This window comes from Protopterus annectens, chromosome 1.part2 (assembly GCF_019279795.1).
Source record: "Protopterus annectens isolate FY-2018-M chromosome 1.part2, PAN1.0, whole genome shotgun sequence".
Taxonomy (NCBI): domain Eukaryota; kingdom Metazoa; phylum Chordata; order Ceratodontiformes; family Protopteridae; genus Protopterus; species Protopterus annectens.
The window spans coordinates 1,235,999,184-1,236,024,933 of NC_056727.1; the positions used below are offsets into that span (position 1 = coordinate 1,235,999,184).

A 25,750-nucleotide genomic window follows, 5' to 3' on the forward strand; every position below is an offset into this window, starting at 1 on the left:
TTGGGCTCCAAAGGCCTTGAAGAAGACCGACTCCTCCGCGGAAGTGGTTTTGGATGGCCAGTCGCCCCTCTGTCTCAAGATCTCCAGGATATCGGAGAACAAGACATCGTCAGAGGATGACTTAGGGGACCCTTCCACATCATCAAGGTCAGTGTCCGAGGTGACAGACTCATCTGGGGAGACTATGTGCTTCCTCTTGCACAATTTTTTCCTGGGGGGCTCTTCAGGCACAAACTCTGAAGGCTCCTCGGAAAACAGGGGACCACACAAGGAGGAATCCTCAGGCCTAGGAGCCGCACTGTCCGAAGACAGGGGGGCACCAGAAGCTCTAGTCGCCGTGTCTAGGGAAGGAGTCGTAGATTCAGGTGAAGTCACTAGGGACTTGGCCAGCGCGCTCCTCATAGCCTTGACGGCGGGCCCACCAGAATCTGAGGAGAGGCCCGTCTCAGAGACCATGACTGGTGTCGGGGTTCCCCTAGCCAAGGTGCCAAGAGGGAGACTAGGGGCCAAAACCAGAAGCCTCGACGAATCCCCCTCGGGCCCGGCTGAGGACACCCGAGAACCGAAACCTCTGGAAGGCACAGAAAGGGTTGGAGCTGAAGTCGGTGCCGATAGACTAGCAGTGGGTCTTGGAACCAACTCAAGGACTTCACCAGACTCTACGAACTCCGACTCCGATGACACCAAGGTTTGTCGGAGGAGGAAGAAACAGTATCAAAAGAGCCGTCTCCAGGGCCGACTGGGCCGGAGCCGAAAATAATTTGGATAAGACAGGTGACTGGAGGAGCATCTGGACCACCCTATCTACATCCGAATCTGAAAGCCTGGAGGACCTGGAAGAACAGAAGGGGGCCGAGAAACTTTTTCTATCGGCTCCGAGAAAAAGCTAGGAGGCTGGCTCTGAATCAGCTCCAAAAGGATCGGAACTGAAGCAGACTCTACCAGAACCGATACCCCTTTCGGCGCCGACGGTTCAGAAGCCAACGAAACCAACCCCAGAGCAGAAACACTCTCCTGTGGCTCCGAGACCAATGGAGCCGAAGAAGGAGACCCAGATTTAGATTCTCTATCCTGCGGCTCCGAAATCAGTGGAGCCGAGGAAGGGGACAGAGTACCTGATCTCTCATCCCGAGACTCCAAAAACCAGTGGAGCCGAGGAAGGAGACCCAGATTTTGATCCTCTATCCTGCGGCTCCGAGGCCAGGGGAGCCGAGGAAGGGGACACAGATTTAGCTCTTTTTGCAGGCGGCTCCGACAAACTTGTCAGAACCGAAGACTTCTTTTGCTTCGATTTTGAGGAGGGAGAAGAAGCCAAAGCTTCCTCGAAGGCTGGCTTGATCAAACCCTTCAGGATCAGCTTATTTTTTCTCTCATGTAGGACACGAGAGGAGAAGGCATGGCAAACACTGCAAGATTCTTGCAAGTGTTTAGCCCCTAGACAATAAACGCAGATGGCGTGGCCATCTGTCAATGACATCTTGTAATTGCATTTTGAACATTTTTTAAAGCCTGATGGCTTATGTTCCTTTTCTTTGCCAGACATACCAACTGTAACTCACTCAACACACAAGGAGAGAAGGGGGGAAGAGCTCTAACTTAAACGCTCGACAAAAGATAGGGCAAAGGCCCTCTAACTCAAACGGGCCTAGCCCGCCAAACAGAAGGAATTACCACAACAATCCAAAAAGACAAACACAGTCAATCACAACGGAACTAACAACAAGATAGCTATTAAAATAGCTGTTTGAGTATAAACTTTAAAGCTAACTGCCAAAAAAGCGACCAAAAGGCCAAAAACAGAAGGGTACTTAGCCACAGCCAAGTCGAGACCACGTCGTTACTCTAGGAACGACAAACGAGATCTGGGGGTTTGGGCGTGGTGCATCCTGGGATAAGGGGTTGGCCCAGCCAATGAGAGACTTCGTGCTAGTGTATCGGCTGAGTCGGAGCCGATTCTCGGCTCTGAGCCCATCAGTTATGAATGTAGGCGAGATAGGATCGCATTACATCCATCTTTGCTTGAGCTTTCTTCTTTCTTAAAAGGTACGTCACTTGATGTCTTTGGATCCTTTCTGGAGGAAGTCTGGCTGTCATTTGTGTTGAGTTTAGTTCTGCACCTATGAATATCACATGCTGAGAAGGCACAAAGGCAGATTTTTCGTAGTTTTTTAAGTAATCCCTAGGTGGGAGCAGAGTTGCAAGGTTGTGTCCCTTGTTTTTATTGAGATGCCTGGTTGTGTTGGTTAACAGCCAGTCGTCTAAGTATGGAAACACCGGGAATACTAGATGTCTCAAGTGAGCCGCTACTACTGCCATACATTTGGTAAACACTCTGGGGGGGCTGTAGTGAGGCCAAAGGGGACAGCTCGAAATTGGTAGTGACTGGCTCCCAGCCAAAAGCGCAGGTGTCTCCTGGATCACTTGTCCATTTTTATGTGATAGTATACATCCAGGAGATCTACAGAGCACATCAAATCATCTTTTCCTAAAGAAGGGAATATCAACTGCAGTGTTACCATCCGGAATTTGGTCTTTACTGATTTCTTTAGAATGCTGAGATCCAGAATTGGTCTCCAGTCCCCTGTTTTCTTTGGAACTGAAAAGAATCTTGAGTAAGTTCCAGATCCTATTAGGTCTGCAGGGACTTTTTAGATGACTCTTGTCTAGCAACTTCTGAATTTCTAGAGTTGCTAGTTTCTTTTTGACTGGGTGGGACATCTGGAACCTTTTTTATCTTAAGAACGGGAAGAGAAAAAGGGGATGGCGTAACCTCTGGATATGATGCTTTGTACCCATTTGTCTTTTGTCACTTGTTGCCAGGCTTCTGGGCACAAAGATAGGCGACACCTGACTGCCTCCAGAGCTGAACAGTCTGGCCTCCATTCAGGAGGGCTGAAAGGGCCTACCAAAGAAAGAATCTCTGTCGCCCTGATTCTGAATACCCCCTCTGCCCAAGGTTGGCGTCTTCCATTATTACTTCCTCCTCTGCCTCCGAGAGAAGTTTCACCATGGGTGTCCTGAAAAGATTTCTGTGATTTCCAGAACCACATTTTACCATTACCTCTCTGACCTTTAGAATAAGGTCTAGTAGGCATGGAAAACCGGACTCCTATGACAGAGTCTTCTATTTCTGGTCACACCTGGTGAGTGTATCTATCTTAGGCCCAAATAAGGATGAGCCGTCAAATGGAACATTTACAAAGGAAGACAAAGGGCTCCGCAAAGTTATATAAGCGCATCCAAGAACATCTCCTTAGGGAAATTCCAGAACCCGCTGTTCCACTCGCCCCATCTGCTGCATATGAGAGGAGTCTCATGGAGGCATTGACAACTGAATTTAAGGTAGAGAGCTGAGAGGATACTCTGTCCATAACCCCTTCAGTTACTGAATCTTGGAGTGCATCTCCTAGCTCTTTCAGGAGATCCCTCCGCAGTCTTGTAAAATGAGTGAGGTAGTTCAGCGATCGGAGAGAAAAAAAAAAAAAAAAAAAAAAAAAAAAAAAAAAATCGCTGAAGAAAAATGCACTTTCCATACTTGTCCATTGTCCAAGACTCCTTGTTCAGGGGATGGACAGAAGATGATGTCTCTGAGAGCTCCTTCTTGGTGGCTGCTGCCACAACCATAGCATGTACTTGGACTAACTTGGTTAGAAAAGCCTTATCTGAGGGGGATGTAATACATTTGTTTGGCCTCCTAGCAGCAGGTTCCACTGAATCTGGGAACTCCCACACCTTTCGAGAAACTAGGCCCATGAGTTCACCGAAAGGTAGAGACACCAAAGAGGAGGAAGGATGAGACCTGAAAACTTTCAGGTATATGGACTCCTCCGAGGAAGAGTTGGTAGACTTCCAGCCACCTCTTTGGTTTAGCATTTCCAGGATATAGCCAAAGAAGACATCATCATGAGGCAACCATGGGGACCCTTCAGCTTCATCGAGGTCCGTATCAGAAGTGATGGGACTCCTCTGGGGAGTCTAAGTGCTTCCTCTTGCACAGTCTCTTCCGAGGGATTTCCCAGAAGGGTACTCTGGGGAGGTTTCAGTTAAGTGGGGTGTGCCCTGTGGGGCATCCTGATGCCTAGGATCTCTGCGTCTCGGTGGATGCAGGAGGTATAGAGGCAGACACCGATGCTTTAGAGGGAGGAATATCCCGAGATGACTATGGACCTGTCTGTGGAGACAGCACCTTCCTCATTGCCTCGAAAGCCCCCTGTCCCTGATCAGAGGATATCCCTGGATCCGAAGAAGCCAAGGGACTACCCGCAACCAAAAACGATAGACCCGAGGCAGGAGACAAACTCAGCCGAGCTGAGGCCCAGAGAGGCAAAGTGGGATCAGACAACTGTCTGATCCGACTCACCCCCCCCCCCCAGACCAGACTGGAGAGTGTCAGGCTCTTAGACACCTCCAGCTCCAATGGGGCTGAGGGCATCCGAGCCAAGGTCAGATCCATAGAACCTGTGGAAGGTCTCGGATCAGACTGTTCCACTAAGACCGGCTCTGGATCTTCAGACTCCGAAGCCAGGGGATGGATCGGAGGAGAAATTGGAGCAGAAGAGGTTGATGTAGGATCTGAAGTCCTCGGGATCGAATCCAACAGTAACTTGGCCAGCACCAGTGTCTTTAAGAGCTTCTGTGCCACCCAATAAACGGAGGAGAAATTGGAGCAGAAGAGGAGAGGTTGATGTAGGATCTGAAGTCCTCGGGGTCGAATCCAACAATAACTTGGCCAGCGCCAGTGTCTTTAAGAGCTTCTGTGCCACCCAATAAACGTCGTCATCTGGCAGACTCCTAGAAGTCAGAGTCAAGGAGGTGCGAGATTTTGACCTTATTAAACTTGGAGATCCAAGTGTAGCAGAGATTGGTTCCAAGGTCGGAAACTGGCTCCTTAATTCAAACTCAACTGGCACCGAGCTAGAAGGTGTCGGGAGCTGATGAAGTTTTGTCAGATCCGATGACCTTTAAATCCAAGGAGGATAGTTTTTGGATCTTGTGTGTCGGCTCCAATAAATTGAAGAGTAAGACCTCTTCCTAGATTTGTCAAACCTAGAAGAGGGAGACTCATCAGATTTGGATTAACTCGGACCTTCTTCCAGTGTCTCTGAGAAGGGGTTTTTAAAAGTCCTTTCAGGATTAATTTGTTTTTCCTCTCTAGGAGTGCTCTGTGAATGAACGCATGACAAATAGAGCACGACTCATGGAGATGGACGGCCCCAAGACAATAAACACAAAGTGTGTGTTTATCACTCGGGGGAATTTTCTTTCCACAATTGTCACATTTTTTTTGAAACCCATCAGTAATTCCTTGCCAGAACAGAAACTTTTTTTTAAAATATATATATATATATATATATATATATATATATATATATATATATATATATATATATATATATATATATATATACATGTGTGTGTGTGTGTGTGTGTGTATCTAAGCTAGACCCTCTTACTTAAATGGGTCAAAGCTATAGGGGGAACACACAAGGGAAAAGGAAGTAACAGCCCTCTAACTTAAACGGGCTCTGACCAGAACAAACAAATAATAAGACAAAGCCCTCTAACTTAAACGGGCTAAGTACAGTTCTCTAAATTAAACTGTAACAAAACTATGGAAAGAAATATTAACAACAAATAGAAAGGAAAAGGGGAAGAAAAACAGTATGGTTAAAAGCCCTCTAACTTAAATGGGCTATTTAAAAGTTTAATACACAGTAAAAAGAGCCGGGAGAGGGAAAACAAGGCCTAATGAAAGATGATGGACAACTGCAAAAAACACAATAATGGAAATATAATTGGCTACTTATACACACAAAAGTAAACATCAGAGAAAAATTTACAACTTTGAAATCCTGTAAGTGGATTGGTCACACTAAATTGGCCCTAGGTATGAATGTGTGTGTGTGTGTGTGTGTGTGTGTGTGTGTGTGTGTGTGTGTGTGTGTGTGTGTGTGTGTGTGTGTGTGTGTCTTCTGTGGAAGGTTGGGCTGGCAACTCGACACTGTAAAACTCCACTGCCAATCGTTCTGCAGACCATTGTTCCGCTGTGGCGACCCCTAATCGGGAAAAGTCAAAAGAAAAAGAAGAAGAAATAGCAAACAGGTAAAGAAAATATGATATTTAGCCAGAGCTAGAAGACGAACAGCCAATCTTGTTTAGCAGCAAATGAGATCTGGAGATGGTTTTACTGCATGCTGGGATAGGGATTTAGCCACGAGCTGCCAGAGAGGCTTGAGCTTGAAAATAAAGGCAGAGACTGATCTGAGGATCGGATCCAAACCCAACCTAGTAAGAATGAAGGCGAGATAGGACAACATCACATCCAAGAGATTGCTGGCAGGAGAGAATTACATTGCCATGTATTTATATTCTACCTAAAACTATTATGTGGCTTAGTACGGTGGAGGAAAAATAAACTTTCACAGGGGATTATTTATAGGTGGGGGTGAAATCTGATTTGCAATATTGAAGCTGTAGATTTGGATCTACAAGGGGAAATATAACAAAAGGTGGCAGATTTCTGAAATAGTATATGACAATACTTAGTACTGAAGATGTGAATTCAGTACCAGGATCTCAGGCAGAAATGACACGTTATTTCACAAACAACAACAATTGAGCTAGACAGGAGAGAAATAATTTAACAGCAGCATGTGTATTCAACTGAAAACTTGAGACCATTCAATAAGTATAATATCATGCAGCAATAAAAACTGGGATAATGATCCAGGTAATAAAAATGAGAGACCATTACTTTATTACTTGTATGTTAAAAAGAGAAACTGAAGGGATGTGTAATGGAAATGATTTGAAGGTCATTTGGGTGAGGCAGAAATTTATACAGATGGGATAGCTAATGAGTGGAATAAAACATAGAGTTTAAAAACATAGTATAAAAAAAGGAAGCTACAGGAAAGAAATAGGAAAAGGGTCCCAGTCAACACAGGCAAAGTACAGTAAATGGATATAAACACAACCATTTATTTGCACATCGCAAAACACAGTTGAGTGGTTTTGTCCCATCTGTCGGGACTTCATTGAAAATCTGGGCAGTTGAGAAGTATGTTAGTGAAGTGGCAATAAATTGTGATTCAGAGTCTGGTATAGCTGCAATGAGAAGGACCGCACTACTGGCAGGAGGGAAGTGGCTCTGGCTTGTCACTTGGGTGACAGCTAGTTGGACAGTTACAGCACTGAGCATTTTCACCTTGGAACATGAGCCTACATGCATGGAGATGAGTGCTCCACCAGCAGAATGTACAGCTGCTCCACAGGACCAGCAAGCTGGCCTGCTCCCTACCACTAGACTCTTGCCACTTGGGAATGAATGGGCCGATTAGCCTAGACTGGAAGAAACTAATAGGATGTAGGTTCCTTGCTCCGAGGAATGAACGGGACAATTGGCTGCAAGTGGAAGACCTATTAGGCTGATCCTGCAGATGGAGAGAAAAACAGTCTTTTAGGTCCAGTGCATAATACAGATCTCGTTTTTTTTTTTTTTTTTACTATGACGGAAGTGTAGCTGTGTAAGGGAATTTGCCTCTAACTGTAGCTGTTTAAAACAAGAGGATCAGCGTGTTGCAATAACATTCCTAACAGAGGGATTAGAGGATAGAAGTCAGTTCCTCTATGCACAAATACAAACAGATGTAAATACGTGCATACGATTTTATATACAAACGCATGTATATGTTGGTATCAGGCTTGTGCATGTGTGATTGCTAATGTACAAGTATTGGGATTTTGATTTAAAGACTGACTGCAGTGTCTGGAGATTTTTTCTTTTTCTCACTTTAGCGTTGGAATATTAAAAGTTTTTTTTTTTTTGGGGGGGGGTCAGAGTGCAGGCCTTTTACAGTGATTAAAGTTTGACTATTATTTGCAGCTGAGTGATTGTGATACTGTTCGACCACACTTATGAGGGCCAATCAACAAAACAGTGTTTCATTTGGGATCTACAAATATGTACATTTATATATGCATGTCTATATACACACACATATATGCAGACAGACAATGTTATAGATGTTACTGAAAAAAACTAAATCTGTATCACTAAGAAATTAAAAACAGTGCCACCAAAAAATAAATGAAATAAAAGATCACTTCATCTCTCTGCCATGTCTTGATGGACAATACTACCGCTGCCTTACAATGACTACTAGTAAACCTGGAGAGTTAAGGATGGTTAGTATCTGGGAAGTCATAATACTGAAGCTTAAGGCAGTTTTTACCAAATATGGCATGCTGAGAACAAATAATTTGCCAGTTTGGAAAAAGAGAAGCTCTTCAAAACCACAAAGATGTTTTCACTGAACTGCAACAGAACTCTTTCTAAAGCCAGTAATACTCTATCAACAGAAATGGGATTCAAACTCATACTAGCAAATATCTATCTCTAGCCCTTCCTTCCATTCCAAATGAAGGGTGGAAATCTATCTGATTACATCAATAAATGCAATTATTATTCATAGCAAGTTTTTCCACAAACCTTAAAGCACACTTACTGTGCTGTTTGGAAGTGCTAACATTACACATGGGATGCTTAAAGAACTGCTGTAGCAGCCAATAGTTTCATAACCAAAACAGCCAGTAATAATTGTGCTTGGAGTCAAATGCCCTACAATTACTAGTTAAATATTATCTTGCCCAAAGAATACAACCAGTAAAATATATAGTAAAATATATGGCACCCTCTTTGCCTACAAATAGCTTTTCTCTGGAAGAACACTGGGCTTTATTCCTGGCTCTATCCTGCCACAATTTTAACCAGTCAACATTGAACTTCTGTAGAAAAAAATAAATAAAAGTTCTGCAGACAAAACAAATCGACATCTGTCATTGGAAAATACTCTAGATAGATCACAGGCCAAACAAGTGATCAAGACATTTCTCTACCTCTTAATACAACATGGAAATATGAATGCATGCACAAGTAAAAACGGATACAGTATTAACACAAAGGCAGTAACTAGATATCATAAGGAATTCCTTCACAAGTCATGAACATTAAACAAAGGAAATCTACAACGAGGACAGATTCAAAGAGCAATATAGCAGATTATGGACAAAAAGTGGCTAGTAATGTTTTTATTCCCAACACAAACCATTCTTTAGTGCAAATACCAGCTTTCCCACTGAATGTGACAATACTGTTTTGAAGACTGAACAGATCATCAGGTGGCATTGTCTGTGAGCTTCAGACTAAGCAGAGCATTGATAAGGCAGGAGATTAAAAATGCATGTTATTTCAATAGAATCAAATGTGTATGCTTGTAATTTAAATGAAATCAGCACTCCAGACACCTTTACCAGTCTAAGTCCACCTATAATCTGTCATCATATTAAGTCACCTCTTGACTCTGCATATGGTTCTGTACTGTCAGAAACAAACCATCCCGTTAGAATCCATACTTGCAGCAGCTTTTCTGCAACAGTTGCTGGCCCGAAAGGCCACCCTTCGTTTCAAGAAGGCAAGCACATGCTTAGAATTCAAACTAAGCAGCCCCACCACATTTTCTGAAAACTCAGACTTACTCAAAGTAACTTTTACTTGAACTACTCATATTACCACTGTGCTGGGAGCCACCCTCCCACAAATACATTTCAAGAAAACACAAAGTAAAATAAAATTTAAATTTAAATACCTATTTTTGTGGCACTGTAGATGTTTTCAATGGGAAAAACTTCTGCTAGTCCATAAAGCAGTACCTTGGCAACAGCTGGCACAAGCTGGGTTGTTGTAACAAGCACATTTACACAATTTCTTCTGGAAGAAAATGTCTTGTTAGCAAAATGATCAATCAATCCTTCAGGAAGAAAATGTCTTGTTAACTAAAATGCCCAGTTTTTACTCAAGCTACAAGAAACATTTTTCAAACTTGCAAATGCAATTTAAACTAGTAAGTCTCTTTGCTCCTGAAAGTCATAATTACGGTGTTAAAACTCCGAATGCAGTCTTGGTTTCCAGCTAACTTACATTCAAGTCCTAAAATACAACTACTTAATTAGGACATCTGTTCTTGCCCACCGATTTCATGACAAGTAGTAGCTCTATCTTTTTTTTCCATAAAATATTTATTTTGGTATTTATGCTGTAAGCTATGCCAATGAGAACAGAAATAAAACTGATGCTTAAAATCAGAGACTGAGAGGTTCATAGGTAGGTACTAGGCTATCGGCCCAAGGGCCTAAGTAAGCCTAGCCAACAAGGTTCCCTGGCTTACACAACCCAAGAAAGTTATTTTCCTGTGCCCCTGTCGAGCAGAGCCACAGAAGTGATCACTGGGGTGTATTTCCTATTTCCCATCCACTTATCAAGATTTTTCTTGAAGAGTGCCAATGAGGAACTTTGCTTGACATACATGGGTATCTTGTTCCAGAGTATGGGAAGTCTCCGGGATAGGAATCTATCCCTCCAGCATGTAATGTTTATTGTGGTGACAAGGTTTAGGTCCCTAAAGCATGTAGCTCAGAGGGGCTGGGATTTCTTTAGGTGTAACATGTCCAGCAGCTCTGGGTTTGACATAGCTCTATATGTTAGTCAGAGATCATCTCGGAGTAGGAGATGGTCAGTGTAGGGCATCTGTTCAAGGCCAGTAATCCTCTTTGTGAGGTACTTCTGTGGCCTTTCCAGCTGCTGCAAATTTCTTGTGATGTACATTCCAAAATGGGCATTGTACTCTATAATGGGTCTAATGAGTGTTGAGTAGAGGGGAACAATGACCTCTTTTTTCCTAGAGGAGAACCCTTTAGTGATGAGGTGTGCCATGTAGAAGGATTTCCGGACTACTGTGGCGATGTGATTATCAGCGGAGAGACTACTGTCCTCCTGGGTCCCAAGGTCTCTTATCACACATTCGGCGTTAAGCAGACTGCCGGCTATTTGGTAGTTCATGGGTACAGAGTTTTTACCAAACGGGATGGCACTGCACTTTTTGGCACTGAGCTTGAGGCCATGGCTCTGACACCAGGCATCTGTCTCAGTGTGGCCCTTCTTGTAGGATGTCCACATCATTTGGGGACTCAACTATGGCTCCTAGTTTGCAGTCATCTGTGAACTTTGTTAGCCTGTACTTCAGAGAAGTAGACACCAAACAGGAGAGGTCCCAGGACTGAAGCCTGTGGTACTCCACTTCTCACTGGTTTGAAGTCAGACTTGGAGTTTGCAACTTTTACAGTGTGGGTTCTGTCAGTGAGTCAATTGGCAACCCATGTGGTGACGTAGGGATTTATACCTAGTTTGGTGAGTTTAGCTATAATTCCAGAATGGGGGATGGTGTCGAAAGCCTTGGTGAGGTCAACATAGTCTGTGAACCACCTTAGCCTCGTCTACAGCTTTGGTAACTACCTCAAAGAAGTTGATCAGGTTCAGGAGGCATGATCTGCCTTTCACAAACCCGAACTGGGTGGGGTCCAAAGTTTGGAGGTTACCAATGTCTTTGTTTATGAGTTCCATGATGATACGTTCCATGGCCTTACTGACCAGGCTCGTCAGGCTAATAGGGCGATAGTTCCTGGGATCAGTGGTGGTTCCCCCTTTGTGGAGTGGGATAACTGTTGCTGTGCGCCACTCAGTGGGCACAAAGCCTGATGTGAGACTATGAATGAACATGGTGCTTAGGTAGGGAGCCAGTTCGTTCTGAAGTTAGTGTAAAACGCAGCCTGGGATGTTGTCTGGTTCCATGGATGCTGTGTTTTTGGCTTTAGAGAGTGTAGCTTTTACCTGCGTAGTTGTGATTACAGGGACTCTGCATTCTTCCTGTATAGATATGGGTCCTTTAGGGGGTGAGATGGGGGTAAAGTTAGCATTGAACCTATTTGCCAGGACGTTGGCAATATCAGTTGGTTCTGTAATTTTCATGCTGTTGTGCTGTAACTCAGAGCAGATCTGGGTGTTGCCATTTAGATTCTTGACATAGCTATAGAATGCTATGTGGCTGTCCCTAGAATCAGCGGCAATTTTGTTTTCGTAGCTAGCTTTGGAGGATCTTATAAGGGATCTCAGCTTCTTATTGAGGCTGACCAGGAAACTCCTCCACTCATGGGATTTTACTCTCTTTTGCAACAGTTTCTTCCTTCTGTTGTAGAGTTTGTTTACAGCAGGGGACCACCAGATTGGCTTCCTTTTTTTGGAGGATAGCGTCTTGGTTCTGTTTGGGATAGCACGATCCATGCACTCGTGTAAGTGCTTATGGAGTGCATCTGTGTAGGATTCAGCAGTTGTAACTGTATTGCCCCATCTGTGTGTGTGTCAAGAAGTTCGCCACTTCTGTCTTAAGAAGCATGAAGTTGGCTTTGGAGAAATTTTTTACTGTGATTTCTTTAATGGGGGGTGGGGGCGGGATGTGGATATCTAGGGTGATTAACTTATGGTCGGATCTGACCGAGGAGTTGACTTCAGGTATGGAACACCAGTCACTCATGTTGGTAATGACTAGGTCTAGGATATTGCTGCCCCTGGTGGGGGTGTGGAAAAAGTGATCCAGGGCATTGGAATTTATGAATTCCAGAAAATGGTGAGCGAAGGAGTTGGTACATGAGTAGTTTTCCCAGTTAATGGTGGGGTAGTTGAAATTGCCCATTATTACGGTGTTTGGTCGAACCCTAATATTTTCCAGTATATCAAGAAAAGAGGAGTGGGAATCCTGGGGCATGGTGGGAAAGCTCTAGCAAGCTACAATTTAGATTGCATTTTTGCCCAGAGTTAGTTGCACCTGGATAACCTCTGATGCATTACGCTGAGCACCTAGCCTGGAGGTGTGGATATCCTTAATGAATATGGACACACCTCTGCCTTTGGTGTTCCGGTCCAGGTTAGCTGGCCGAAAAGTGTGGTATGAGTTATAGCTTGGTAATGCAGGGGTGCTCTCTGGAGCCTTGAACAAGGTCTCAGTCACTGTACAGATATTGATGTTCTCCATTTTAAGGAGTGCTTCGAGGGAATGCATTTTGAGAGTTAGACTTCTAGCATTGAGTAGCATTACTCTCAGTTTTTGCTTGCCTGTTCCTATTACGGTGGTGAATTTGTCATTTGAACCTTGCCTAAAAAAGGCATTATATGGCCAGGAAGAGCCTTAGCCAGTATCCGGAATCCCAGGGATGACAGGTGCAGGCCATCTTTGGCAAAGCATCATGGTCTGTCGACCATGTCGTTCCAGGCAGACAGAAACTGGATACCCTTATAATGACACCAAAAGCTTAGCCAATTGTTTTTAAGTCATTTTGTCCTTGTACTGCGGTATCATTCAGGGCGAAAGCAGGATGCTACTCAGGGCTAGGGTCATACCTGCCTGGGCTACAAGATTGGAGAGCTCTTCCATGTCTCTTTTCATGTAGTCCAGGGAGGTACGTCTCAGGTCATTCACACCAACATGGACAATGACAAAGTCATATTTGTACTTGTTGTGGAGTGACCTGACACTGCGAGGGTTATGTGGCAGATTCTGGCACCAGACAGGCAGCTGACAGTAAATTTCTCCTTGTTTAGCCTGGTGAGTGTGACATCAGTGTGCCTGACTAAAGAGTCACCTATGACTAGTGTGTTGGGTACGTTGTTTTGCCTTATGGGCTGTGGTTGAGTGGCACACTGAGTCTGTGGACTATGTGTCATTTGGGTTGTGTTGGGGGGGGTGGAGGTTGCTTGCGTTTCTGCTTTGGAGGTCTCTGTTGCTTGAGTTTTTTATTATTGGGAGCCTCTGAGAATGTTTTTGTGTTTCTATGTGTGGATTTTGGTGGTGTAGACTTAGTGGGACTATGGGATGAGTGTGGTGTGGTGTGGTGCAAGTGTTGACCTTCTCCTCTTGACTGTCAATCTTGGTTGGAGAGAGCTTTACCTCCAGTTTGGCTAGATAAGTGCATCTCTCACAGGTTGTGGTGTTGGGTGGTAGGAGGAGAGGGTTGTCTGTGTACATGAGGCAATTGCTACATTGCCCCAAGATGCCCAGATTCATCAAATAGACAGGAGAGAACACCAGGAGTTAACCCTTGGACATGCCTGAATAAAAAACTACTTTCCTTTAGTCAAGTGAGGAAAGTGAGTATAAGAGCTGTTTTTCTCTAAGCAAGTGAGGAAAGTAAGTACAAAAACTGTTTTCCTCTAGGTGAAGAGAAAGGTTGAGTGCTGTAGTAATTTGTAGCTTATTTAGTGCTAACAACAAGTTCTGAACAAGTGCTGAGCACGAATAAGCAAATGTAAGTGCTAAAACTAAGAATCTGTACCTGGATATTGTGGTAGATAGGCTATCTGGTGCTTATCACTCCCACTGATGAGCTAGAATGCTTCCCTCCAACACAGAAAGGCTTGGGGGGCTCAGAAGCTTACAAACAGTCCTGGATACAGCAAATCTGTATCTGGAGTAGACTAGTTACAGGAAAGGTGGGAAACAAGCGCAAATGCAGGCTTTTAAACTAGAAAGTTGAAAGATATGAAAAAACTGCCCAAATAAACTACAATTTCTGGGCCAGAAACCACTCTTGTGGTAGATAGGCTACCTAGTGCTTACAACTCCTAATGATAAGCTAGAAGGCTTCCCTCCAACACAGAAAGGCTTTGGGGGCTCAGAAGCTTACAAACAGTCCTGGTTACAGCAAATCTGTATCTGGACTAGACTAATTACAGGAAAGGCAGGAAACAAGCTTAGAAAAATTTGTTTTGGAAAGTGGAAAAGGAGAAAGGAGAGACAGAAGATAATTCAAAATTAAGGACCTAAGTGGCTTGCCCTTCACAAATGTTCTCTCTATTAGGTAGAGTGAGCTAGTGACACAAGACTGGAATAGAGCTGGGATAGAGCTGAACAGATGGGACTGGTAGGAGTGTCTGAAGTCAAAATGCATTACATAAACTACTAAAAAACTGATAATGCAACAATTACTGATACACTTTTGACAGAAGACGACTGTGGCACCAATGCAAATGTTATGAATAATTTTTACTTGCATAGGAGAGAATGGTAGAATACATGCATTATACATTAAAACAATCTAAATTTCTGTGAACTAGGAAGTGAGGAATTCACCACTGTAGAACTTTACAGATCATCTAGGAATAGCAGAAAAGGAGATTTCATTCTGAACGAGTTTTAAAACTTACACTGCACTTTACATAAAATATGACATTTCAACATGCTTAATGTGAAAGGAAATAGTCAAAATAATAATAGCATTAGCACAAAAATTTTACTCACAATGCAAGAATACAAACTTTTCAAATAAACAGCTTAGCTAGTGGTTGAAATGTATTACATGCTGAAGAAAATAAAATACTGACATAACTTGTCAACAGTAACGAACTGCTTTAATTTCTGAGAAAAAGGCTAGAAACAAAGAAAACAAATCCCGCTGCACATAAACACGCTTTCAAGAAAACTGACTGGAATGTAGAAAATACATTTTTAAACGCATTAGATGGAACAGGTCTGGAGGATCTGTGCCCATTCATTTTAGTAACAGGACTGGTATACTCCAGACAGTAGTTGTATGGAACCTTAAGACACTTCCAGGTCCAAAAGACTCTTCTAGCTCCCATAATGCACCATGCTATCTTTTCTCTAGATTGAGCTTGCCCCTTTTGTGTTAGCACATCTAAATTTCAGAAGCCCTATGGTCCGTTGAAAATATTCTTAAAGCTGAAAATGACATCATGATTGACTGAACCCCATGATGCCTTGCTATCTAAATTAGTGTATAAGATACTATGTTTTCAAGACAACTGCAGCAAATAGGAGAGTCTCCTACAGTAAGACAAGTTGTCAACTATGTCTCAAAGGTGGAAAACATTACATTGAAAATGAATGCATTTGAAGACTATTAATGACACCATAATAAAAGCAGTTGCTCTTCTAAAGAAGTGAGGTGTTTCTTAATTACCCAGAATGCTTTGTTGGTATATCTATGTCATTGTCAGTAGTATTTACATTGGTATTTTTTTAGTGTAGCCAAAAAAAACTAAGATAGTGAAACTTACAACAAAAATGCAACAATCCTCATGTCTTCTTATTTTTTCAAATGCTTGCAACTTTAAAATCAGGATTATAACCTTAAATTAAATTAACTGTATAAAAAGATGCATGAAAAGTGCTGCAATGTACATTAAGGCTGAAAGGCCAGCAATGGATCTGAATAAACCTTTTTGTCAATGATAAATAGAACATAAACCTGTCCCCTACTGAGAGAGTAGGATTGACTGTTTTGTTTTGTAATAAAATCTGAGTTCAGTCAATTCAAGGCCAGAGAAAAAAAGTGAAACTGGACTTCTGGAATGTCTTGTAACTTCTGAATGGCAGTAACCTCTGTGTCAGAACCTGAAGAAATGTACTGCTGTGTGAGGTACTTATTAGCATTAACAAATGCTTTTCCAGGAGATGTGAATAAGATGGCAAATCATAACACAGTGTTCTCCCCACAGACTTTTCTCGACAGTGGCTAACCTATTTGTGAGATGTAACACAGGTCTCTCACCATGAGAAAGTGCTGACTGAAGTGATGCAAACCTGCCTTACATGTACTGCATTGTTCTTCGTTCTCTTTGGTCCTTGAGCCCATATGTCCTGGATGGAAGTGGGCTTGTGGCATGCAAGGTTCAGTGTTAAACAAAAACAAACACCCAAGAAACTGTTTTAACATTTTTCAAACAGAATAACAAAAGATCTCTATCATAGATAATCATGCAGTTCGTAGAATATTAGAAAATGCAACACAGTAGGTGTGTAGCAAAGAATATTAGCTAACCACAAACTAAGAAACGGTTGTCGCATCATGAAATTATAACAGTAACTATCTGCAACAGCCCAACAAGGAGCATACGAGGAAAAGCTTTATGCTAAAGTGACAGCAAAAATCTAGCATTTCGGCAAGTACTCTACACAGCCATACTATACCCTTGCTGGTCTTTGTAATAGATCATAACATTTTGAAAGAATTTAAAGCAGTACTATGTTACTTCTTGGAAGTGAAAATTACAGTGTCAGCTATGTTATTACAGTAGCAATATACCATGTCCTGTCTAAAGGCAAACCATTGTTTACTTTTAGAAGAAGGTAAGCCTAGTACATATATTGCAATATTTTCACTCAAGACACTGAATGCAAGTGATGGAATACCTTTACTGGACCACAGCAGGCTGACAATGGGATTCTGTTATTAAATAGTTACATATAGTTACATACTTCTCTGTCATTTCTCTCCCTATTTTCTGTCCTGCTATGAACAAACAACATTACAGCATTTAAAATATTTTAAATAGACTGTTTCTCTCCACTAGAACAATACCTTACTGTGCTGTGGTGGTTTCAGTTTCAAAAAACTTTTGTCCCGCCCTGAAAAAGCTTGCTGCCATCTCCAATTCAGTGATGTCATCAAGGCCACTGAATATAGGTAATTTTCTGGCCATTTCCCATCCCCAAACTGATAACACCACTATTGTCCTAAAAACCCACCCATGCTGTGATGTCACAGCTCCCTGGTCCTTCCCCTACCCATACAGAAAGTAAAGGCTAGAACAAGGAAATAGTACACGAGTCAAGTCTCGTGCTGTGAGCTGTCCATCACAGCACGAAACAGCTCAAATTACCCTTAGCACTTTGACAGCTAGGGAAGTTCGGTGTGAAGGGGGATGGGAGACGAGTCAAAATAGTTCAATTCAGGCTTCACAAAAGACTAAAGTTAAGCCATTCTAAAAAGAAGCAGCAGTAAAAAGCACTTTGAAACTATGTTCTGTGGCATTTGTCCTGTTTGTGTTTTAAGTAGTCATTGAACAGCATGAAGTTCATAGGTTGGTACTAGGCTATACAAGCTAGCCATAACAATTCCCTTAAAACTATCTGAATAAAAGACAGCAGTGTATACATGTAAAATCATTGCAGTGACAGTAGCTTTAGGAAGAAAGAAGCCTGCATGATATAATGTTTTTTTTTACAGACAAGCACTGCATAATGGGATACATAGAGGCAGACTAAACAATCAGAATTACTTCAAGATGCCAGACCCCATTGTGGTCAGACTCAAACTGTGTATAAAAATATTTAAAAACCTGTACATAGTCCCAGAGTGGTGTTAAAATGTAGGAAACTCCAAACCATGACGAAATAAACATTTTTGAGTCTGTGGGTGTGAGACCCCTTTAAATTACTGCTACTCAAGCTTGTTGACCAAAAGCAGCTCTTTATCAGGGTTATGTTACTGAGGCTACACACATCCTTAACACCCAAGTATGCCCAGAAAGGAAGACACTACTTTTTTTTTTCTTACTTTTTTAAATAATTTTATGGAGTTATACTTGGATACCAACAATACATAAAGAATCTGTCTATAAGCTTTCAAATACATTTTTAAAAAGTTCTCAAAATTTGCTCATTGAGTAATTTCTTGCGCAGATATCATCAAGAAAAAAGAAAAAGAAAAAGGTACACCAGAAAGAAAACAACCAAATAAAAATACGTAAATATCTTCACAAGTTAAACCATTATTTGAAAAAATAATTAAAACCATGGTAAAATGAAACTAATGAAAGTCAATTAGCTAGGTGCCTGAACTCTATTTATTTCATTTTTTTTATTTTACATTTGATGATCGGGAAAGTCCGACTGGACACAGGTCCATTTTCAGCGGAGGCCTGGGGAGAAAAGCTCCACATACAATTACAACAATTCTAAAAGTAATATATATATATATATATATATATATATATATATATATATACACATTTTTTTTTTTTTTTTACAAAACTGTAGTCATAAGGCATATAATTGTACATGTAGGACCATATTTAACATTTCTTCATAGACGTATATATCAATAGCAACAGAGTAAAACATTGTTTGGCAAGAAAAATTATTTTAGAAAAATTTGTTTGGCAGGAATAAAAGTATTCAGAGGGTAGTAGCAGGTAACGAGGTGATCTTTGTCAGAATCCTTGCAACCCTTCAATGTAAGTGGATTAGCCTGGGGAGTCGCATGGGCAGAGCCAATTTGTAATATAGTGGGTTTTGAGTAGTTTCTTAAATAGTGAAGCAGAGCTGGTAGAAGTTATGTGCTTTGGGAGTGAGTTCCAGATTTTTGCTATTGTACAGCCAGTGTGTTTTACCTGCTTCATTCTTGTGTTTGATGACATTTATGAGATTTTTGGTCTGTTGATCTTAAGGTTCGAGTGGTAGTGTAGGGCTGTATTAGTTCCTGTAGTGCTGGAGTTTTGTCAGGGAGGTAGTACAGTTTGTGGGCTGTGAAGAGTTGAGTCGTAAGTAGTAGTTGGAGTAACTCAATCTAGTTGAGCTGTTTGAGGGAGAGACAGTGATGGGATCTATTAGAGGCACCTGTAGCAAACTTGGCAATCTTATTATAGCAAGATGCCATTTTGTTTTGTTCGCTACAACGAAGATTAGTCAGTACTGGGAAGGCATAAAGTAGGGTGGACAATAAATGAGTTGTTGCAATGGTGGCTTTGGTATAGTTGGTCATGAATTGCCTGCTCCTACACAAGAGACCAAGATTTTTGTTTACCTTTTTGATTTTTTGGGCTATGTGTATGTCAAATCTAAGACTGTTGTTGATTACGACTACTAGGAGTTTAGCGTGCGTTGTTGGGGTGATTGTGGTATTGTCCTTGGAGTTAATTGCGAAGTCATTATTTAGTACTGGAGATCTGCCAGGAGTGAAGAAAATTAGTTTTGTTTTTTTGGGGTTGAGTAGAAGTTTAATGCTAGAAAACCATACTTCAGCCAGGGTAAAGTTAGCCTGTGCTATTGTTTGAAGTTCCCTTAAGGTAGGGGCGGTGCATATGATAGTAGTGTCATCGGCATATTGCACTATAGAAGCAGAGGGAGATGATGCAGCTAATTTGATTTGTAAATAAGGAGAATAGTAAAGGACCAAGTATGGAGCCTTGAGGGACTTCTATAGTTACAGGTAGAAGGGAGGATAATTGGTTTTGCCAGAGCAATGCTTGTTGATGGCCAGTTAAACAGCTGCTGAACCACGATATGGTGTGGGAGTTTATGTTTAGGGTAGATAGAGTTTTAAGAATGCTGTGGTTGACCATATCAAAAGGTTTTTGATAAGTCTAAGAATACAGATGATACAAAAAGTCCATTGTTTCCGTGGGTGTTGACTATGTTGGTATATGTCAGTAGAGCGGTTGTGGTACTATGGGAGGGTCGACAACCATGTTGAGAAGTTGATACAAGGTTATTTTTTAGGAGGTATTACATTAGTTGTGTATGTACTACTTTTTCTAATATTTTTGATAAAGACGATAAAATTGTGATTGGGCGGTAGTTGGTCAGCTCAAGAGAGCTTGCGCCTTTGTGGAGTGGAATAATGTGGGATATTTTCCACAGGTTAGGTAGTTTGCATTCAGATACTGATCTATTTATGAGGATGGATACTGGGTAGGATATGGTTTCTGCTGACAGTTGAAGGAACTCAGCAGGACGTTTATCAGCAGATAACGTGGTAGGTTTTAATTTAAGGAGTTTAGTAATAAGTTTCGTCGGTGCTGGAGACAAGGAGAAGGTAGAGGAAGTTTGTTGTGTAGTAGGGTTTTGTAGGGGTTGGAGAAGGTGAGGGGCTGGTGGTGCTTGAGTGTTGGAAAGATTTAGGACTGTTTCAGTAAAGAATTTGGTGAATTGGGTAGGGGTGTCTTCACTGTTGGATGGTACTATGGGTGTGGGAGTGCCGGTTTTGCCTGGGTGCAGTAATTTATTTATTGAGGCCCAGAATTTCTGAGGGTTGTTAGTGTGTTTTTCTTGTAAGGTTGTGTAGTATTTGGCCTTATCAAGTTTTATAAGTTGACTGGCTGAGTAGTTTTGTTTTGAGGTTGTGGTTCTAAGCTTATGACATTGAGCCCAGGCTCTCTTCTCTGTCCTTCATTATGGATTTTGTTTCTTTTGTTAATCAAGGGGCATAGTTTGTCTTAACTCTGATGGTTCGGGTTGGTGCATGATGGTTCAGAATTTTGAGAAAGGCTGAGTTGAAGTAATCTACTGCCTCATCTAGGGGTAGGTGTTTTAGGGGAGACCAGTTACAGTATTTTAGGTCATTGTTTAGGTCCTTGGCTTTGAGGGTTTTTTTTGTTGTGAACTATTCTAAGGGTGGATTGGTTACTGTGGTGGGATTTATTCCTAACAAGGTAGGTTGGTGATCGCTCAAGCTGTCTGGTAAGCAGCCTGATTGGTGTGCTGTGGTGGGGTCAGACAGAAGTATCCAATCTAGGATGGAGTGACGCTTGGATTTCTTATCGATTCGTGTGGGGTTGTCTATGATTTGGGTACAGCCATGGAGGTTGATAAAGGTAGAGGGATTGTTTTTGGTACAGTCGGACCAGTCTATGTTAAAATCTTCTGAGGAGAATGGTCTACGGAATCTTGGATCTTCCACAGAGAGAAGTTTCCTTATGGTTTGTTTTTGGACCCTGTATATTGACATAACTAGGTTTTTGTGAGACTACGAGGGACACCACGGAGACAGTTTGCTTATCTTCATTCTTCCCCAATAAAGTCCAGAGTTTATATCAAATTTTTAAATGGAATACATTTTCTGCTAGCTCTCATGACACCTGTACCAATTTCTAACTAAATTAATAATACCAAAAAAAAAAAAAACAACCCTTCTACTTTCTCTTGCATAAGGTGTTGTACTAAACAGTTTCTGTGCTCTGGACTTATCAAAAATACTTGTTTAACAGCAACCTTTCTACACCAATGTGTATTAAACAAATATTCCTTCCCCCCTTTAATCACAATTAGTATTACCCCCCTTTTGTTCTATGATAGTCCCCGTTCCTCTGTAATGCAATGCCTCTAAATAAATCCCATTACTTTTTTCCAGCATTTTTTTAAACTCCATTTTCATTTTATCCCATCCCCTAGTTAGTCTATTTTCCCTAATAACTCTTGAATCATTTCTTCATGTTCCTGAAATTCCTCTCTTTTCAGCACACAAGTAGGAAAGTGCCAGTGCCTCATTTTTTAATTCAATGAACTGCAACTTTAGCTCAGTCTTTACTGGTGCAGGTTCTGAAATATTTATTGAATGTGCCTCATACCTTTCGATTAAATAACATATACTCCTGTGAAATGCAACTTCTAGCTGGTCTATTTGCATTTGTTTACTAGGTTGGTGAACTGGTCCTACTAACCCTTTTTGGTCATGACCTGGATTCAAAGCAGAAAAGACAAATGGAGTGTAATAACAGCAAAGAAGGTTACACTGATGTAGCAGAGTATATTACAATATTGTAAACAGATACAGAAGACAGCAAAACATACTTTACATTTACAAGTTTTGATTATTTAGATTTGACACTGTCTGCAGTGAATGGATGGTCTTCATTGTTTAGATATGACTGATGGCGTGTAGGACTATTATTCAGTGTCATGAAAAGAGGTACATATGACCTCCTTTCTGAAGGTGTTTCCTTACTGTAGTTCTGAATGTTCAGAGTCTCTAGGTTTTGGTAATTTAATCCAAACAGCTGCACCTAATTTGGAGAATGCCCTTTTCTCCAATGGCTGTCTGGGGAGAGGGTCTGACTAATTGGTGGCTTTCACTGTTTCTAAATGTGTAGACTTGTTCTATCATTTTAAAAAATGAGAGTACTAGTAAGAAATGTTATTCAGTTACAGAGAGCTTGGTGACAGGCTAAGTATATTACATTAATGTTGTCTGGCATGTGCTAAGGTAACAAATCTGCAAATTCTATTTTAATGGCCTGTAGTTTCTTGCTATTACATGATGCGCAAAAGCATAATATAGGTACGCTGTACTAGATTTTTGGCAGAAGCAAGTTTCTGGCAATTAACGTCCTGGCTGTGGGTACAGGCATATGGTACATATGTTGACGTTTACATTGTGAGTATACTTTACTGGAAATTTTGTTGGGGTGTGTGTGTGTGTGTGTGTGTGTGTGTGTGTGTGTGTGTGTGTGTGTAAAAGTAGAGGAGGCATAGGTGTATGGTCAGTCTCAAATATTTCTGCCCTGTGACATAGGGAATGCTATTGCTAGTGGAATCTTTACATTTGAATGGTGGAATTGATGTTAATTTTGGTTTTGTCACAAAGATGAAGTTATTTTTTGGGGAAGGTTAAAAAAGTAGTTTGTCAGAAGTTGCCCAACTGCCAAGTTATAATATGTTAGACAGTTGGCTAGGAAAGTTTTGCAGAATTCTAGGAGGAGGACATCACCTGCATACCATATAAAACTCAGGGATAGTAGATAAAAACAGAGGTCATTTATGAAGAGTGAGAAAAGTATGGGGACAAGAACAAAACCTTGTGGTATGCCACTTTTTAGAACGGACTGGGTTGATAGTGTGTTACTGGCATATACCCAAGTTCTGTCATTTAGTTATGGAACCATTTTACATTTGTCACCCAAGTTTAAATTAGAGAGCTTGTTAAGTAGAAGGGAGTGACTGCCAGTTCAGAGTATGTGAGTTGTAGTACTAAAGGCATTATGGAAACCTTGCTGCTTGTTACAAAGGAGTAGTATATAGCTTTTTCACTGAATAATTATTTATATAGTAGTTTTTCAGTGATTTTAGTGACGGAGCATAGGTTTAATATTGGTTGATAATCTTTTAGGTCTGTGGGCACTGGGCATTTTGGTAGATGTATTATGATATTGTGTTTAAACTGGTGACTAGACCTGATGTTATGGCAGATTAAAGATGCGGGCTAGTGGTACGGACATTGTTTTGATTGCATGTCTAACCCAGGTACTTTACCTTGAGGAATAATATAAGAATTTGTGAGTTTCTGCTAGTAAATTCACATCTTCCATTCCAAATATTCTCATATTTCTTCAGAATCTACACTTTTTGTTATATTTTCCTTCTAGGAACACCATTACATCCTCATTACTGCAAATCAGTTTCTATTCCCCACCCATACATAATATGCCCTGCTGAAAGCAAATTATTTCTCTCTACATTCTCTTAAGCTCGGTAACAGAAGATTTAGATGGAAGATGTACACTGCCAGCATAATACGCCAATAACTTCTTATTACTACAAATCTACCATTGTCTTTTTCCTCTTCTATCCCTATTGGAGACCCTCATAATTAGTATTACCCCCCTTTCATAATATTTTGAATATTCATTAGGTCATCTTTCTTTGCCAAATTCACATGCTCATTTCTATCCAAATGTGCCATTCAACACTTAATATAATTCACTATTTTTTGCTTTTTGTCTGTACCAGCAATACCAATGATATGCCACGATAAAACTGACAATAAGCAAATACTTTCACATACTCTGCATGACAGTTCTTTTGAATACAAGTTTCCAACTTGCAAATTACTCTTGGGCATTAATGCTTGGCAGGCTGGATCTTACGGTTACTGCTTCTGACCTCTGTTTGCACCCCTGTCATGTTTTCCCAGACTTTGTACTCAATAAAGATACTCAAGAAACAAGAAAATACATACGTTTTAACCCCCTTCAACTTCTTAACTCACAGCAAAGCACACTATACATATTTTCCAAAAAGGGAAATCAATCACACTTCCATATAGTGGTGGCTGCCCCAAATAGCTACACACACAGGCTTTACCCACTCTAAAGATAGGTTTAATCATGCTGAAAGTGCAAGCTAGAGCCTGTGTTCCCCCCTGCACAGATATTAACTTATCCTTGCTTAATCTCTATTTCCCTTCCAGATGTGAACAACTTGAACATCCTCAGTGTAAGTTTAGTCCTAAGACATAGTGTGCTGGCTACTCTTAAATGAACTATGGACTGTTATACTTAACACAACCACTTGTAAAGGCATTTACTTCTCTCAATATCAAGCTTTAATTTATTCTCACTGATCTGCCTGCCAAGTTTTCTTTAAATATTAAATCAGGATGATTCTTGTACAAAGACCTTAAGAGCACATTCTTTAATCATTTTCTGATTAATTTCCTGCACTTACAGACTTGCTGCTTGTAACCACAAGCATTAGTCAATGGAAAGAAAAAACAAATAAAAATAAAACAGCTATTAGCTTTACAGATGCAAGAAACAGCTCTTTTCAAATACAAGAGTTAAACATTTTTCATGTTCTCCATTTTCTGGCCTGTTTGCTGAGAGAAAAAAAGAAAAAATGTTTTTAGCTCGTCTGCAAAATAAAGTTAGAACATTACTCTATACTTCCACGTGGAAAATAATGGGGAAAATTATATTTTAATACAGGTTATATTCAGTATACTTTTAAATCCCCTCTTAGTAGTCCAAGATCACAACATAATAATGCTCACATCTAGCTTTTCCTTACTGCAGTATATTCCCTGGATACACTGCAATAATGAAAAAAGTGCCTTCTTACTGAACATCACCAGCATAAACAGCAGCCACTGATGAGATTTACTCCTCCACCTCAGTTAAAATATTTCTGCATATTATACAGAGCAACTTTACAATAAAACAAACAGTTTACCAAGACATGCACTACACACACTTTGGTAATAAAACTTTTATTACTATATATCCTCTACAACTAAAAACAATGTAATTATGCATGTAGTTCATCTATTTTTGTTGTTACTGACACTGTTATAGTACATGGATTCCAATCTGCCTTTATATTGTACATTCCATGCCTCGTCTGTAAATAAATATTGTGCATATATGAAATTAAATATTGTGCATAAATGAAATTGCTAGATTCAGTTAAACTGATCTCATTATATTTGTTGCAACTGCATTTTGCTTAACTTTTCAGCATATTCCATGTTTTACTTATGATTTTTATAATATTGTATAACTTAAATA

At 40.8% G+C, this 25,750-nt stretch overlaps 1 protein-coding gene across 3 annotated transcripts in view; it reads right to left on the minus strand.

Moving 5' to 3' along the window:
- The window catches only part of EYA3 (EYA transcriptional coactivator and phosphatase 3), a 1,396,180-nt gene that overhangs the window by 116,726 nt on the left and 1,253,704 nt on the right, over window positions 1-25,750 (minus strand). For 2 of the 3 annotated variants that reach the window (XM_044060112.1, XM_044060110.1), the window contains one exon: window positions 9,648-9,769. In XM_044060112.1, the coding sequence (XP_043916047.1) occupies window positions 9,648-9,769 (122 nt within the window). The remainder of the gene's footprint in view (window positions 1-9,647; window positions 9,770-25,750) is intronic. The other variant, XM_044060111.1, reaches the window with a different exon arrangement.